This window comes from Drosophila obscura, unplaced genomic scaffold (assembly GCF_018151105.1).
Source record: "Drosophila obscura isolate BZ-5 IFL unplaced genomic scaffold, ASM1815110v1 contig_194, whole genome shotgun sequence".
Taxonomy (NCBI): Eukaryota; Metazoa; Arthropoda; class Insecta; order Diptera; family Drosophilidae; genus Drosophila; species Drosophila obscura.
The window spans coordinates 1376250-1392789 of NW_024542783.1; the positions used below are offsets into that span (position 1 = coordinate 1376250).

The following is a 16540-nucleotide window of genomic DNA, read 5'->3' on the forward strand; positions in this document are numbered from 1 at the left end:
AAACCATTTCTACACATTATTGCCATTGCATTTATGTCAAAAACCCGTGTTCGGCTAATTGCAGACCCATGGCAGCACAAATAGAAGCATAGCGATCATTATACCTAAAACAGGTAATTGTAACGAACTAAATTAGCAGTAGTTTGTGAAGATAATCACAAAAACCACATACGTATCGTCTGAACGCGAAAACGAGTCCGATGCGCATCTCAGAAGCCTGAGCTGCAAGGTTTGTATTCGAATATGTTGCCTCCGTAGCTCTTCGATGGCCAACAGTCTCGGTAAAAGCATTTTAATTAAGTTTACCGGAAAATTCAGATGTCTGTTTTTTGTCAGACAACTGCTAGAGTTGCCGAGTACATTTTTTTTTTTGACTCGCAGGATATGGGATTTCTTTTCTACTTTGAAATTATAAAAGTGCAGCTTTGAAAAATCAATTATTTTATATCATAAAAGAAAAAAATAAAAACCAATTTATTTGATATGATAAAATAAAAAAAAAACTGCAAAGTGAACCCTATTCGAATTGAATCTTGAAAGGTGTCAACCCTAGCCTTAGTTCGAATTTTGTTTGTGACAATGCTAAGAAAAATGAAATCGCTCGAAATTCTGTGGCATGGCGGAAATTTTTATGCGGAAATCCTCTGCGCGGATTCCCATTTCACTAGTGATTTCTGTGGCAGCCCTGATAATAAGATAAAAATACAATTATAAAAATAAATTGTTTGTTATATAATTATATGGATTATACATTTTTGTAATTATATATGGAGAAAAGAATTCCATTCCTCTTCAGAAAGTATGATTTTATGCACTTTTAATTTTGTACAGAACCCTTTTTTGTAAGTTAAGCTCAGCTGACCAAGTAGTATAACTGTTTTGTATGTACACCGGGAAGTGTATATTATTTTACTGCGAGGCTTAAATTATTACGGGAATACCCCATTTGTTAATTATAAAATGCATATCGAAAGCAACACTATGAAATGATTACATGTTAAGAGATACGTAGACCAACGCTATTGGTCTGGTCGCACCCAATCAAAACGCTCCAGCGCAAATTTCAAGTGCCTCATTGCCATCTCTTTTTAACACTCAAAGAAAACGCTTGGTTCAGTTTTATATAGCTTGCCGGCATTTAGTAACTCCGCTGGACAAACTTACTTTAGTTGAGTAAGAACATTCACGCGATGTGTTATAGAATTATAATTCTTGCCTTACTGGCAATAGTCGGGTTGATAAATGCACACATATATTTAGAAGAAAAATTTGAAAATGGTATACGCCGGTCGTACTTATTTCGCCTGTGATCCGTTTTCATTCTTTTCGCTTCTTTTTTTTTAGGTAATTGGGATGATACGTGGATTTATAGCAAACATCCTGGTAAGGAATTTGGAAAATTTGTCCACTCTTCCGGTTCATTCTTTAACGATGCTGAATCAGACAAAGGTATGTAATATTTTAAGAGTATCAGTGTAATTATGGTATTTGCATATTGATTATTAATTTGAGGTGCGGTGCTAATATATTTTCATATTAACACGTAGGCATATTTTCATAAAATGTGTTTCTTTGACTATCTAAATATATTCTATATATGTAATTGTGTCCGTTTGCATATTCCAATAGGCATTCAAACTTCGCAGGATGCACGTTTCTACGCAGTTTCCCGGAAATTTGATGCATTTTCCAATGAAGATAAACCGCTTGTTGTTCAATTTTCGGTAAAACACGAACAAAATATTGACTGTGGGGGTGGTTACGTTAAACTCTTTGACTGCTCCCTGGACCAAACAGACATGCACGGCGAGTCACCCTACGAAATTATGTTTGGGCCAGATATATGTGGTCCCGGTACAAAGAAAGTCCACGTCATTTTCAGCTATAAAGGAAAGAATCACTTGATAAACAAAGATGTAAGATGTAAGGATGACGTGTACACTCATTTTTACACGCTTATAGTAAGGCCTGACAACACCTATGAAGTTTTAATTGATAACGAAAAAGTGGAATCTGGTAACTTGGAAGATGACTGGGACTTTTTAGCACCAAAAAAAATTAAAGATCCTAATGCGAAGAAACCGGAGGATTGGGATGATAAGGTATGCATATACAAATTTATAAAACGTAAACCGGCAACATACATATGTTTACATATGTATGCATGTACATTCTGACATGCATATTAATATACTTTTCAAAATTATATTTTAATTTATTGCAAATCAGCCTACAATCCCTGACCCCGACGATAAGAAACCTGAGGATTGGGATAAATCAGAACATATACCAGACCCAGATGCTACAAAACCAGAAGATTGGGATGATGAAATGGATGGTGAATGGGAGCCGCCAATGGTAGATAACCCTGAGTATAAGGGGGAGTGGCAACCAAAACAATTGGATAATCCAAACTACAAAGGGGCTTGGGAGCATCCCGAAATAGATAATCCTGAATATATACCAGATAACAAGCTTTATCTACGCAATGAAATATGCAAATTAGGATTCGATTTATGGCAAGTTAAATCGGGAACAATTTTTGATAATGTCCTCATTACCGATGATATTGAGTTGGCACAAAACACAGCAGCTGATGTAAAAAACACTCAAGCTGGTGAAAAAAAAATGAAAGAGATTCAAGATGAAGTCCAAAGAAAAAAAGATGAAGAAGAGGCGAAAAAGGTCTCGGATAAGGATGACGAGGAGGAAGATGATGATGAAGATGAGAAGGATGAATCTAAGCAAGACAAAGAGCAGAGTGAACATGACGAATTGTAAAAGCATTCTAATAAAATACGTCAAATCTTATTAGGTATTTTTTGTGTATAAAAATTGCTTTAGATTTCAAAAGCATACTAAATCCACAATTACAATTTGTAAGACTTATATTATATTTATAAACACATCTCTATTGTTTTATTTATCAGTAATTTGTATTCAACACATTGGATAGGTAACACATTTTTCGATACTTGCAAACGATACGAGTGTTATAATTTGGGTAACATCTGTGAAGTTTAACCATGGTGTGGCCAAATGTTACTTTCAAAGTAAGGACGGAATGATCCGGGTAATGGTCGTCGGCCACGTGTGTGGGGTTCTTGGGTGGATGTACATGTCCTAAACTGAGGCCAACTTGCTATTATTTTAAATTTAAAAACGTGTGTACAAAGGAAAGTTGAACCGGACATAAATCAAAACACTTTTACTACATTGTAAACGGACATCGAACCAGATTGCTTAGGTGGTCTAAGGAGTAATATAATGTATGTATGCCAAGCTCTTTAAAATTCATTAACAAGACCATCTTAGTGACAAGCACAATAAAAGTGAATTAATGAATGTTTCATTCCACAAATGTATTACTTTCTTTTTTTTAATTTGATCAAGTATATTATATGTTCTTATGAAATTGTATATTCTATTTATATTATAGGGTGAGACTGCCAACAGATGTGTAGATGGTAGAGTTCTGAAAAAATGTTTTTCTGATACTCTCCAGGGTCCAAAATATGTGTTGTTTTTGTTAGTGTGTTGGTTTGCTTTCTCCAGTAAGTAGATATTGGTGGGTTGCGTTACTGTGTCCGATTCGAAGCCTACAAATATAAGACATTCGATCGAGGACAACTGCTTGCGTAACGAAATTTTTCGTGGTTAGGATTAACAAGCTTATATTTGTGTTGAAAAGATGTCGACCTGGCAATCCGTTCAGAGAAAATTGGCTTGGGGGGAGAGTAGCGCCAGAGCCCATTCGTATAATATTGAAAAATTCATTCACTTTGGCAAGTTCTATCATTTTTTTACTTAAAATTATGGCATTTTCGGCGGACATAAGTTTAATTTAATTGTGTTTTAATACAATTTTGTTTATTTGTTTGAAAGCTATTATGAATAAGACTACAGATAGTGGTGATCCTTGGGGTATGCCGTTATATATATAGGTTATAATATTCGGAGAACAAATTGTTAATTTTGACTCAGAATAAGCGTCGGGTCATAAAATCCTTAACGATATTGAATACTATTATACCCACCCCCAATTCGGCAACTGTTGAAGAACAGTGTTGACACCCACGCGATCAAACTCTTTTTATACCCGTACTCAAAAAGAGTTAAGGGGTATATTAGATTTGTGGTAAAAGTGGATGTGTGTAACGCAGAGAAGGAAACGTTTCCGACCCCATAATGTATCTATATTCTTGATCAGCATCAATAGCCGAGTCGATATAGCCATTTCTGTTTGTCCGTCTGTCTCGATGACCGCCTAGATCTCAGAGACTATAAGAACTAGGGCAACCAAATTTGGTTTCCAGACTCATGTGATATCACATTTTTATTTCAAAATTTGGCCCGCCTCCTTCCGCTCCACAAAGGACGAAAATCTGTGGCAGGCACAATTTTAAAGATACGATTAAACTAAAAACGCAGTATCGTAGACCCATATCTACCAGATTGCCGAATCTGAATCAGATCGGATCATAATTATAGCCAGAATGAAGAATTTAATTTTCTGTTAATTCCCCCGCCCCCACCAGCCAACGACCACGCTACTCATTCGGGCTTACGACCTTTATTACAGATGGATTTAAATACTCTCAAAAGCCCCATCTTGCCAGAGGCCGGTAAATGCTTTAACATCGGATAAGATATCCGGTCATGGCCGGGTGTTTTGCCTTTATATTTTTGTAGGGCAATTTCTTTTTCGACGCGTATATTCGTTGTCAAAGTTTTTATCTTTTGAATATTCGAACCAGTTTTTAGCAAATTCGTTAGCGATATCCAATGATGTTGTTAGTAGTTGATCCAGGTGATCCTGAGTTTTAATGCATTTCCCCGGCTGGGAGTTAAGTTGAAGGTAAATGTCTAAAGCTTTCTCGCTTTGCTTCTGTTACTTCTCGTTTAAAGAAGGCGTTTGCTCTTTTATATGCCATGATGTTGGCGTCGTACAGCGGGGACTTCGGCCATTTCAGCTTGTTAAAATAATAAGATAAAGATAAATAATAATAATAATAATAATAAATAAGATATCTTCATGAAATAACTGCATTTTAAAGAAAAATCTTTTAAAATATATGTACTATTCAAGAGAACATGGTGCTACAATGTCTAGAAGTTTTACAATAAATTCTCAAAGTTTAACTTTGTTGCCAGTACATATTTTTTTTGTGGATAAAAAAATTTTTAATTTTACAATAGATAATAGTTTTGCATCTATTTTTTTGCGAATAAAATATTTTTAATTTTCCATTTTACAAAAGATAATAATTTTGTATCTATTTTGTACCTTAATTGGATTTTACAGATTTTTGTGCGAGGTTACGACACAAATCGATCTAGACGGGCCTGTTGCGCAAAACGCCGCAAAAACGACCTATATACATTAAGGCAGCGATGCCCAGGCCCATTGCCCTGCGAGCCCTTTTGTTTTTGTAATTGCCCTCAGTATAGGAAACCAATTCTTGTGTGCATACACAGTTTATGCTGTGTACCAGCATACCGAAAGCCCAACACAGGCAAACCACTTTGTGTGTATGCGATCCGTCCAGCAAAAACCGGTTTTGTCTCTTCTCTGATTGGTGTTTTTGTTTGGGAGTATTGGTGAGTGCCCTGCCGTAAGCTGACTTTGGGCATCGCTGCATTAAGGTTATGAAATATTCAAGGACAATTTAAAAAAAAACCGTGAGGAACGTATGAGTCGCTTCTGTGGACGTGACTCTACTTTTATACCCGTGTTCAGTCACAATATAAATTTGTGACCCTATGATTTATGTAAAATTTTAAAATATTTTACATTTGTTTGCTACATCTGTTATCTACTTCTACATATACAATGTCGATTCCACATCTGAAATGTTGATTCTACATACACAATGTAGGTTCTACATCTTCTCCGAAAAGGTTGCACATTGCACAGGGCAGAGTGTGTACGAGCGAGAAAGAGAATGTTAGCGTGGTCTCGTGCTGGAGGAGGTGGGGAAGAAACTGAAAAAGAATTTCTTTATTCTGTCTATAAAATTGATCCGACCTAATTCCTTTTAGGCTATCTGGTAGATATATTCATTTTCTTTTTTAAATACACTTGTAGCCGTGTTTTACATATCACATGAGTCTAAAGCTTTAGCTCTGAGTCTCTGAGAACTAGGCGCTCATCAAGACGGACAGACAGGCAGACGGACGGACAGACAGACATAGCTATATAAACTCGGCTATTGATGCTGATCAAAAATATACATATATACTTTATGGGGTCGGAAACGTTTCCTTCTCTGCGATGCACACATCCACTTTTACCACAAATACAAGGGATATACCCTTAACTCTTCGAGTACGGGTATAACAAATCTCGCGAGAAGCTGGAAGAAGTAATTTTCTACATGATATCAAAGTTGAAAAATATGAGCTGTCGGGCTTTTCCGACCACTTGAATAATTTCCAAAAAAGAAAGTCAACGCGAAATCGTTTAAACTTAACAATGTTGGCTTTATTCTCGCTATGCACTCGGGCTTGATCAGTGAGCGAGCGTTTGATGGGCGTGCATTCGATGTAAGAGCGACAGCTAGCGCAAAGAGCTTGTTGCCAGCGGCTGCTCCGAACAATAAAATTTCATTTCCAACAATCCAATTTTTTTTTATTGCTCAATGTTAACTAAAAATAGATACCAAAATAATAACCATACATGCCATAGTTTACGTCTTATTTGACCTGAAAGATTAAGTATGTGCATAAAAATTGAGCAAATGCTCATATCTCTGAAACTAAAAACCGATTTTCTTAAAGTTTCCATTTTCGAAATCCTTGGAAAATTCTTTATCAGATTCATGTATTTTAAATTATCCAAAGCTCGCACTCAGAAAATGGCTTGCCACCATCTTTTCGGCTGAGGCTCCACTAAAATGGCCTTATCCTGAGCATTCACCTCGATTAGAAGACTTTGTCGTCTACACGTCGAATTGTGTATGGCTGTTCCAGCGGTTTCTTGACAGAGACTACAATTTTGAATACATGAGTGCAGTTTTGTAAGTTCTTGGATAAGAAAACATGGGGCTTCCTATGGTGAACCGTGGGTATTGGCTTGATGGCACGGATATGCTGCGGATGCGGATATGCTTTTTAATGAAACGATGCTGGGCCATTGGATTTTCCGGGCACTTCTGAGTGTAAAACTTATTGGGAAGTCGAATAGTTGTGCCAAAGAGCATTCCTACAGTTGACGCTTGTAGGTCCTCCTTATATGCTGCGCGCAGACCGAGAAATGCAGTTGGAGGAGGAAGGAGTTGGAAGGATGTGTGAGTTGCACATTGGTAAAGCCTTCAGTGTGCAATGCCATCTCTCGACAAGCCCATTTGACTGTGGTTGGTTTGCTGTAGTCCGTACCCTCATAGCACCGATAATTTCTGACAACTGATCGACAGCACTACGAGTGTGCCGGTGGATTTTCGAGCGCTGACATGAAACACATTGACGTGACAAAGCTATATCGTCCCGGCCAGGTCTGACCTGGCCAAATTAATCGTTGTCTCAATAATTATTAATTTTGCCGTTGTACGACCGCTTGGGTGTGCCAAAGCATGTATGTATTGAGTCAAATTGATTTTCGTGCACAGTAATTCAGCTGCTGTTAATTATGGCTATTGTTTGCAGTGCACCGAAATGCGAATTCAGTGACAACATTACCGGCGATTCTTTTCTGAGTTGCTGGCTATGCGACAATTTTTCTAACATAAAATGACCTGGTGTCGGCTAAACGATCTCATCTCTGTCTTGGTCTTGTTTTATGAGGCAGACTCGAACTATAATTCTTAATCTCGTTTGAGCAACTTTTGAGCAAATCTCTAAGGTGGAAAATTCCTCATAATAACAACAACGACCTCTTGCATTCCAAACCGATCGGGACGCCCGCTTCCCACATCCAAGCATAGGATTGTTTTGCTATCCCGATTGGTCTTGCCTCGCTGATGGAAATTAATCCGCCATCAGAAGCACCATTCTTCTTCACACCTAGCAACAACGAATCTTCAAAATTCAAAGCCACTTCGACTTCTGTTCCTGTTGCCCGCACTGTGGACGGTGCTTCTGTGAGTGCTTCCAGTGTAGGTGTGCTTGCTGGTGATGGCCTCATTGTTCCTATTCATATGCGCTTATGATTTCATGCAGCGATTTCTTTTTGGAGTGGCTCCTCGATTTTCGGGACTAAACTCAGAGCAGTTTTTCCATGGAAAGGTTTTTTTTGTCTCCCGCCATATACCTGCTCTATCTATGCTATCTATGCTCCAAACTTAAAGCATCAAATGATGACATAACTGTGCCCAAATTTACTTTTAAACATAAGCGTAATATCTCCTGTTCTAAAATCCTCCTCCCTGATTCGAAATGACAAATAGTCTTCGAAAATAGGTTAAAACGTACAAAATTGACGTTAAAACGTTTTATTATCTTGTAGGAATGTCAAACTCTCTATTTGAACTTTTGAAGTCCAGTTGATCTTACGCTCCACATTATGTTATGTTCTCATACCTATGTATATTATGCACATACCTAATGTAAATCATATGTGATTGGACATTCTTTTTTATCGAAGCTTGGGTGTTTGATAGAAAACAAATGGCAGTTCATGGGGCTGTTAAATAAGTCCGTGAATTTTTGAATGAAATACAGGTTTTTGGATAAAAAATAGTTTTATTTTCCAACATACCGACAGTCTCCGGTTTTCACTTTCACAAAAAAAAAGTGATTTACTTTTCAAAACGAAAAGACAGGTGCTTACACATTCGTAAAACGCAAGACTTTTCCGTTTTCAAAACTCCAAACAAATTTCTCGCGGAAAAAAGGGTCTTAATTGCAAAATGAAAAAAATAGATGACCGATTGATGCATTGACATGGATTGGACGCCATTACCAGGGAAATCGAGCTTGTGCACTTTTATAAATAATTTTTTTTTAAACCACCTTAAAATTGGGTGTGAAAAAATTTGTCAGGGTAGCAACAAATAAACAACGAACAGCTGTGGCAGCCCGATTCGGCTATAGATAATTCTTTGTTAAACATAACAGAGGCCTTTTTGTATGAGCTGGCTCTAACGCGTGGGTATAACAGCAGTAAATTTTGAGCTTAAAAGTACAGGAGGAAATAACCGTAAACGTAAAACGCAAAAGTAAGTGAAAGCCCGAGCCAGCCTGAATGTCTATTGTGAAATTGACTATTACAAGTTGGGTGAATTTAAGAGATTCGGTGACCCCAAGGCATGCCGTCCGTTGGACTCTACGGAAGTTCTCCAGGTGTGATTTGGTGTTAACCGTTTCCCACCATACCATGCCTCCGTATGTCAGGATGGGTCTTATGGGGCTGTAAGCCCCATGTTCGTCCAAGAGTCTTCCTACAGGTGTAGAAAGCTGCCATTGCCTTTTTCTTCCTTTCCTCCGTGTTTCTCTTCCAGGAGAGTTTGGAGTCAAGGATGACACCAAGATACTTGGCTTCGCTTGATAGATAGAGTGTCGTTCCACCAATTGCTGGTAGTTTGAATCTCGGTATTTTATATCTTCGTGAGAGCAGCACCACTTCTGTTTTTTGAGAATTGACCCCCAAACCATTGTTGCGTGCCCAGCTGGCGGTCGTGCCCAGTGTGGATTCCAGAAGGTCACTGATTGTGGGCAGAAATTTACCCGTTACCAGCACTACTAGATCATCTGCATAGGCCGTGACCTTATACCCGCTCCTCCCCAGCTGAAGAAGAAGGTCGTTGAGGACCAGGTTCCACAGGAGAGGGGATATAAAAATAAATAATAAAAATATAAAAAAAAATATGCGGAGTGCCTCATAACCGTCTTTCTTGACGAGGAGGAGCCCAGGTTGGCGCTTATCGTTCTACTGCCGAGAACGCTGTCTAGCCATCTGGATACTATCGGGTTTGTGCTAATCTTGGCCAGTGCGGCAGTTATTGACTCCATCCTGACGTTGTTGAAGGCCCCCTCTATATCTAGGAAGGCTCCCAAGGCATATTCCTTATGGATTAGAGTCTTTTCGATATGCCCAACAACTTCGTGTAGTGCGGTCTCAACTGATCTACCTTTGAGGTAGACTGAACATCCATGGAATATTGGAGTCAAACCTACAGCAAAAAGTTTCGCAGTACGATGCAAAGAATATCCGAATATTATCCAATGGAAGCTTGTGTACCCCAAGGCAGCGTGCTTGGACCGACAGTGTATATCATCTTCACAGCAGATCTACCGACAAACAGCCTAACAACAACTTCGACATTTGCTGATGATCCAAGTGCCCAACAAGAGCATCGGAACACTTATCATCTCATCTCGTGGCCTTAGAAAAATGGCTAGCAGACTGGCGAATACACGTGGTCGAGCAAAAGTGCAAGCATATCACTTTTACCCTAAACAGAAAAACTTGCCCCTCAGAAGATACTAAGAACTATCACTAGGGCATCATGATACATACGGAATGAAAATATCCATAAAAACTTAAATGTAGGATCAGTTAAAGATGAAATTGACAAGGTGAAAGCCAAGTTTCAGGTCAAGCTTCAGGCCCATCCTAATAGACTTGCGCAGTCCTTAACGTGGTACACTAGCCATACACGACTCCGGCGAATAGACCTCCCCACCCAGCAATAATACTTAGCTAGGGACGTACTCTAAGTAATTAAGAGCAATTAATTAACTTAATATATTAGATTAAGATTTGCATACTTATCGTCGCCTCTAATAGGGAAGATTCGATAAATAAATTACCGTAATAATAAAAAAAAGCCCAGCAAATGACTATCGGCCTTAAAAATAGTCCAGAAAGAGCTCCAATTGACCAAAAACCGCCAAACTTTGGCTGTTAATGATTGGAGAAACGTTATGTTTGAAATAATGACTCCAGCGATTTGGTTTCTTTTTGTTTATTTTTATTATCTTTAATTATTTATATTCGGCGTCGCGTTCACTTGCTCACTTTCTGCTGATGACGGGTAACTGGCCAGTGTAGTCTCTTTCGCTGAATGATGGTCTACCCCGAGTGACTGCTTGTTGATCGGCTGCCCCGAGTGATTGTTGGCTGATTGACTGCCCTCTTCTTCTGTTGGGTCGGCGCTATTTAAATTCCCAGACGGTGGGTGTTAGAGATTTTTTTGCTTATCCGGTAAAACAGTGTATTACTTATCGAAAATATAGGTCACGGTTTTGAAATGGGGTCTTCTGTGTCTGCATTCCGGCATTCTGACGGAGGGTCGGAAATTTGGGAATGGATTCGGTCGTGTTTGTATTGCGGAAAGTGCTAATTAAATGTGGGAATTGTGCTACTTTGGCTTACCCACCATTGGGTCAGCGTTATATGCCAAAATTAGGTGGCCCGTGGGTTATTATAACTGTTTTAGTAAATCGCGACCTGGTGAGGGACTTATGCTAGGTATACAATTATTCTTCTGGTAGGGAAGTGTGAACTAAAGAATGTAGCGATTCATGAATCTAATGTTTCGTTACAGTAATTTTTATATTTGCGTAAAAATATTCCTGCAACTGCTGTGTTGCATGCGTCTGTTGAAAGAACAATATCCAAATCCGGGTTAAAATGAACTAATAAATTATCTGAACCCATCTCTTTTTATACCCGTATTCAAAAAAGAGTTAAGGGGTATATTAGATTTTTGATAAAAGTGGATGTGTCTAACGCAGAGAAGGAAACGTTTCCGACCCCATAAAGTATATATATTCTTGATCAGCATCAAAAGCCGAGTCGATATGGCCATGAATGTCTGTCCGTCTGTCTGTCTGCCTGTCTGTCTGTCTGTCTGTCCGTCTTGTTGAGCGTCTAGATCTCATAAGAGCTAGGGCAACCAAATTTGGTTTCCAGACTCATGTGATATCACACTGCTACAAGTGTGCGCCCGCCCCCTTCCGCCACCACAAAGAAAGAAAATCTGTGGCAGGCACATTTTTAAAGATACGATAAAACTAAAAACGCATTATCGTAGAGAATGCCCATATCTACCAGACTGCCGAATCTGAATCAGATCGGATCATAGCCAGTGTCTGGTTTCCCAGCCGGAAAATCCCCAACAAATACCTCAAATAATAGCCAGTGGCGCAACTAACGTAATTTCACCTTTGTTTGCTATTTGAATTGCCCACTGCATATAAACATTGTAACCGCTTATAATTACTCAATCTATTCGCCTATGCAACCTTTCTTTCGTCTCTTCGACTCTTGCCTTTCTCCTGTACTTTACTATCTCGCTATATCGCTCTTTCGTTCTATCGATCTCTATTCTTAGCATCGCGTAGGGCACGGGTAATTTGGTCCGTCTGCCCTAACATGCCTTCGCAAAGGCCATGATCTGGTCCAGCACTTGCATGCCTTTGCAATCTCTCGATCTTTTCTGTCGTCGCATATATACATACGCATATATTCGGTCAATTGGTGACACACGAATTGTGGTCTATATATGCATCTCGCTTCCAAGTTTCTTTCGCCATCGTTCTCATCATCTATGCTGCTCTCTCGCATTCTTTCTCTCTATCTATCGCTCGTACTCGGCTCAGCAGCAGCCCGAGCTTCTATCGTTTATTTGCTCTCTCTCGCTTGCATTAGGGCACGGGCAATTCGGCCCGCCTGCCCTTTCTCAGTCTGGTATTGATCTTCATAACGAATCAATCGCTTTATTATATCGGTCACTTTATCGTCTACCTTACATTACCAATATATAATAAATTGTACATTACCCATTGAAACGCTAGACTTTTCTTAACAATTAAACGAGTTTCAACGGCTATTAAAAACGCTTAATAGCCAAACATTTGGTGACCCCGACGTGATTGTGCATTAGTTAATATATTCGTGCAATCACAAACTACAGTTGAGCATTCAAGCATTGCCATATATTGCCGGTTGTTCGTTGTCGTTTGCCCGCGGCTTCAAGTGTCATCGACCACATATATATACACCAGCCGCTCTTGCATATAAGCATATACGTTTTGTTTGCGGTGCTCTTTCCCGTCACTTGCGCGCGGTACTCTTTGTTTTTCATCTTCTCGCTAGAAACGTTTTTCTAACGCCGTCGCTGCTATGGAGTTGGATGGGTCAAACGGCAGTGTAACTACCGCTGCGGAAAACAGGGTGATTTTTCTGAAGCGGAAGGCATCGGAATTGTGCGAAGGCCTCAAAAGATTGAGTGCCACTTGGGAGAATGAATTGTCGGCTTGCGACTACTATATGCTCGTGGTAAGGTTGGAGGAGATCGAGGAGCTGCAGGACACTTTTAAAACCCTGCACAACGAGCTTCAGAAGTTGGACTACAACAAGACTCGCATTGGATCCTTGAACAACTTTAATTATCTGTTCAATGAGCTGGATACTTCGATTCGGCGCGAAATCGCTAATCGATTCCCCCACCTGTCTTCTCCTTCAACGGTTTCTGGAGGAACAATAATTGCTAATATTGTTGGCAGGCAGCTTCCACCACGGAGCAATCCGCCCCCGTGTCTACGCGCTATGCAATTGTCATCTTCGGATAAGAAGAAGTCTGCCTTATGCGTCTCTGAGGGGCCAATGCAGCATTTGAAGATAGATGAGCAGGCAGCGCTGTCTGCTGATACTGAAATCAATCTCCAAGACGTCCACATAGCTGAGTTGGTATCTCATTCGCAGCTGGATTCCAATATGATTTCGGAGAACCCAAGTGCACTTCCATCAATAGATTTAGCGTTGGAATCAGCTACTGATCGGTCTTCTCTCTCAATTTCGGGCTATTCATCATTATCGTGCCTCTGCAGAAGTTCAGTTGTGCCAACAGAAGCCCAGCTCTTTGACGGTTTCGGACTAGCTGCACCTGCAGCTACGTGGTCCAGACTCTTTCTCCAATGGCTGGGCAAAGATACGTTGTCTTGGCATAAAGCCCTGATTGAGATCTCTTCGCGTGGGATTCTTTTGAATGATTTGAGAGAGCCCCCTCTTTTGGCATGTGGGTTTCAATATCGTTCATCCGTGTATTTTGCTGGCCATCATCAAATCACCTTTGGCAGGAAGCATCCAGTTCAGCGCACCACTAATTTAACAATGATCATCGCTCCTCAGCAGAATCTTCACACTGGACTTCGAGCTGTTCTTGGACTCATTCCATCCCAATATTTGTATATTGGGGGGAGTGGAGCTGCACTGAAGACGTACAACTACAACAATCATCGTGCCACTGACCACTCAGATTGTAGATTGGATCATCTGAGGAAGTTTTTTGGCCACATATTGGCCATTTTTAATCCTACAACTTTAGCTTCAATTACAGAGAGCCCTGCCGATCTGGATGTGCCAGTTCGTGACCCTCCCTTTTCGTTTCTTGAGCCCAGCGTAACATGCCTGATCTTGCGACAATTGGATGTCAGGCAATGCGTGGCCTACATACTCCATATCTTCTGTACGCGATGGAAGGAAGACTACATCTCGTCGCTGCAGCTGCGTTCAAAGCGTATGCAGAACCCTGGGCTATCAGACCCACAACAACTGACCAATAACGACATTGGTCAAATTCATTCCTGGATTCATTGGCGTGTCTTGAGATGTTGTGCCAAAGATGGAATTAGGATTGCTACATCAAATCAGCCACAAGCGACGACTGTGAAAGTCAGGCTTTCAACGGGGGGAGTATGTCTGGTTTCCCAGCCGGAAAATCCCCAACAAATACCTCAAATAATATCCAGTGGCGCAACTAACGTAACACTGCATATAAACATTGTAACCGCTTATAATTACTCAATCTATTCGCCTATGCAACCGTTCTTTCGTCTCTTCGACTCTTGAATTTCTCCTGTACTTTACTATCTCGCTATATCGCTCTTTCGTTCTATCGATCTCTATTCTTAGCATCGCGTAGGGCACGGGTAATTTGGTCCGTCTGCCCTAACATGCCTTCGCAAAGGCCATGATCTGGTCCAGCACTTGCATGCCTTTGCAATCTCTCGATCTTTTCTGTCGTCGCATATATACATACGCATATATTCGGTCAATTGGTGACACACGAATTGTGGTCTATATATGCATCTCGCTTCCAAGTTTCTTTCGCCATCGTTCTCATCATCTATGCTGCTCTCTCGCATTCTTTCTCTCTATCTATCGCTCGTACTCGGCTCAGCAGCAGCCCGAGCTTCTATCGTTTATTTGCTCTCTCTCGCTTGCATTAGGGCACGGGCAATTCGGCCCGCCTGCCCTTTCTCAGTCTGGTATTGATCTTCATAACGAATCCATCGCTTTATTATATCGGTCACTTTATCGTCTACCTTACATTACCAATATATAATAAATTGTACACTACTCATTGAAACGCTAGACTTTTCTTAACAATTAAACGAGTTTCAACGGCTATTAAAAACGCTTAATAGCCAAACAGCCAGAATGAAGAAATTGATTTTTAGTTGTTTCCTCCGCCCCCTCCTGCCAAAGACCCGCTACCTATCTCTTTCTCGCTCGCCCACTCTGCCTTGTTCAGTGCGCGAGCAAACCCTAGCGGAGGAGATGTAGAATCTAAATGGAACATATACAATCTACATGTTATATGTATAATATTCATTGTATATATAGATGTAGAAAACATATGTAGCAAAAAAATGTAAAATATAAAATATTTTTTTTTAATTCTAAAATTCTAAAAAATCATAAGCTCAAAAATGTATATACTGACTGAGTACGGGTATAAGTAGAGTCGCGTCCCCAGAAGCGACTCGCACGTTCCTTCTCGTTTTCCTCGAATTTTAGTCAAACACCTATCTTTCCTGTATGCTCGCGATCGGGTCGGTAACGCGCCCCTCGGTCGGTTGGGTGGGAGGAGTGGCTGCGTTTCTGTCTGGGTTCCGCGCGTAGCAGGTTTCGGCTTGGCGTCGCATGGCCACTTGATGGTGCAGTCATTGCATATCAACGTCCAGACATGCAAAAAATAACATGAACGAGAAGGAACGTGCGAGTCGCTTCTGGGGACGCGACTCTACTTAAACCCGTACTCAGTCAGTATATACATTTTTGAGCTTATGATTTTTTAGAATTTTAGAATTAAAAAAAAATATTTTATATTTTACATTTTTTTGCTACATATGTTTTCTACATCTATATATACAATGAATATTATACATATAACATGTAGATTGTATATGTTCCATTTGGATTTTAGAATTTTAGAATTTTTAGAATTTAATAATTAAAAAAAAAAATTTTACATTTTACATTTTTTTGCTACATCTGTTATCTACATCTACATATATTATGTATATTCTACATCTAACATGTAGGTTATACATGTTCCATTTAGATTCTACATCTCCTCCGCTAGGGGTTGCTCGCGCACTGAACGCGGCAGAGTGTGCGAGCGAGAAAGAGAATGAGTAGCGGGTCTCTGGCTGAAGTAGGCGGAGGAACCAACAGAAAATTAATTTCTTCATTCTGGCTATTATTATGATCTGATTCAGATTCGGTAATCTGGTAGATATGGTCATTCTCTACGATACTGCGTTTTTAGTTTTATCGTATCTTTAAAATTGTGCCTGCCACAGATTCTCG

The 16540-nt window shown here is 39.9% G+C and overlaps 1 protein-coding gene across 1 annotated transcript; it reads left to right on the plus strand.

Moving 5' to 3' along the window:
* The first annotated feature begins 1120 nt into the window (after nucleotides 1-1120).
* Nucleotides 1121-2908, plus strand: LOC111074661 (calreticulin). The gene is made up of 4 exons (XM_022367541.2): nucleotides 1121-1278; nucleotides 1345-1449; nucleotides 1630-2102; nucleotides 2230-2908. Exons 1-4 carry the CDS (start codon nucleotides 1191-1193, stop codon nucleotides 2779-2781), a joined length of 1218 nt encoding a protein of 405 aa, XP_022223233.1. The 5' UTR covers nucleotides 1121-1190; the 3' UTR covers nucleotides 2782-2908.
* Nucleotides 2909-16540: the final 13632 nt, after the last annotated feature.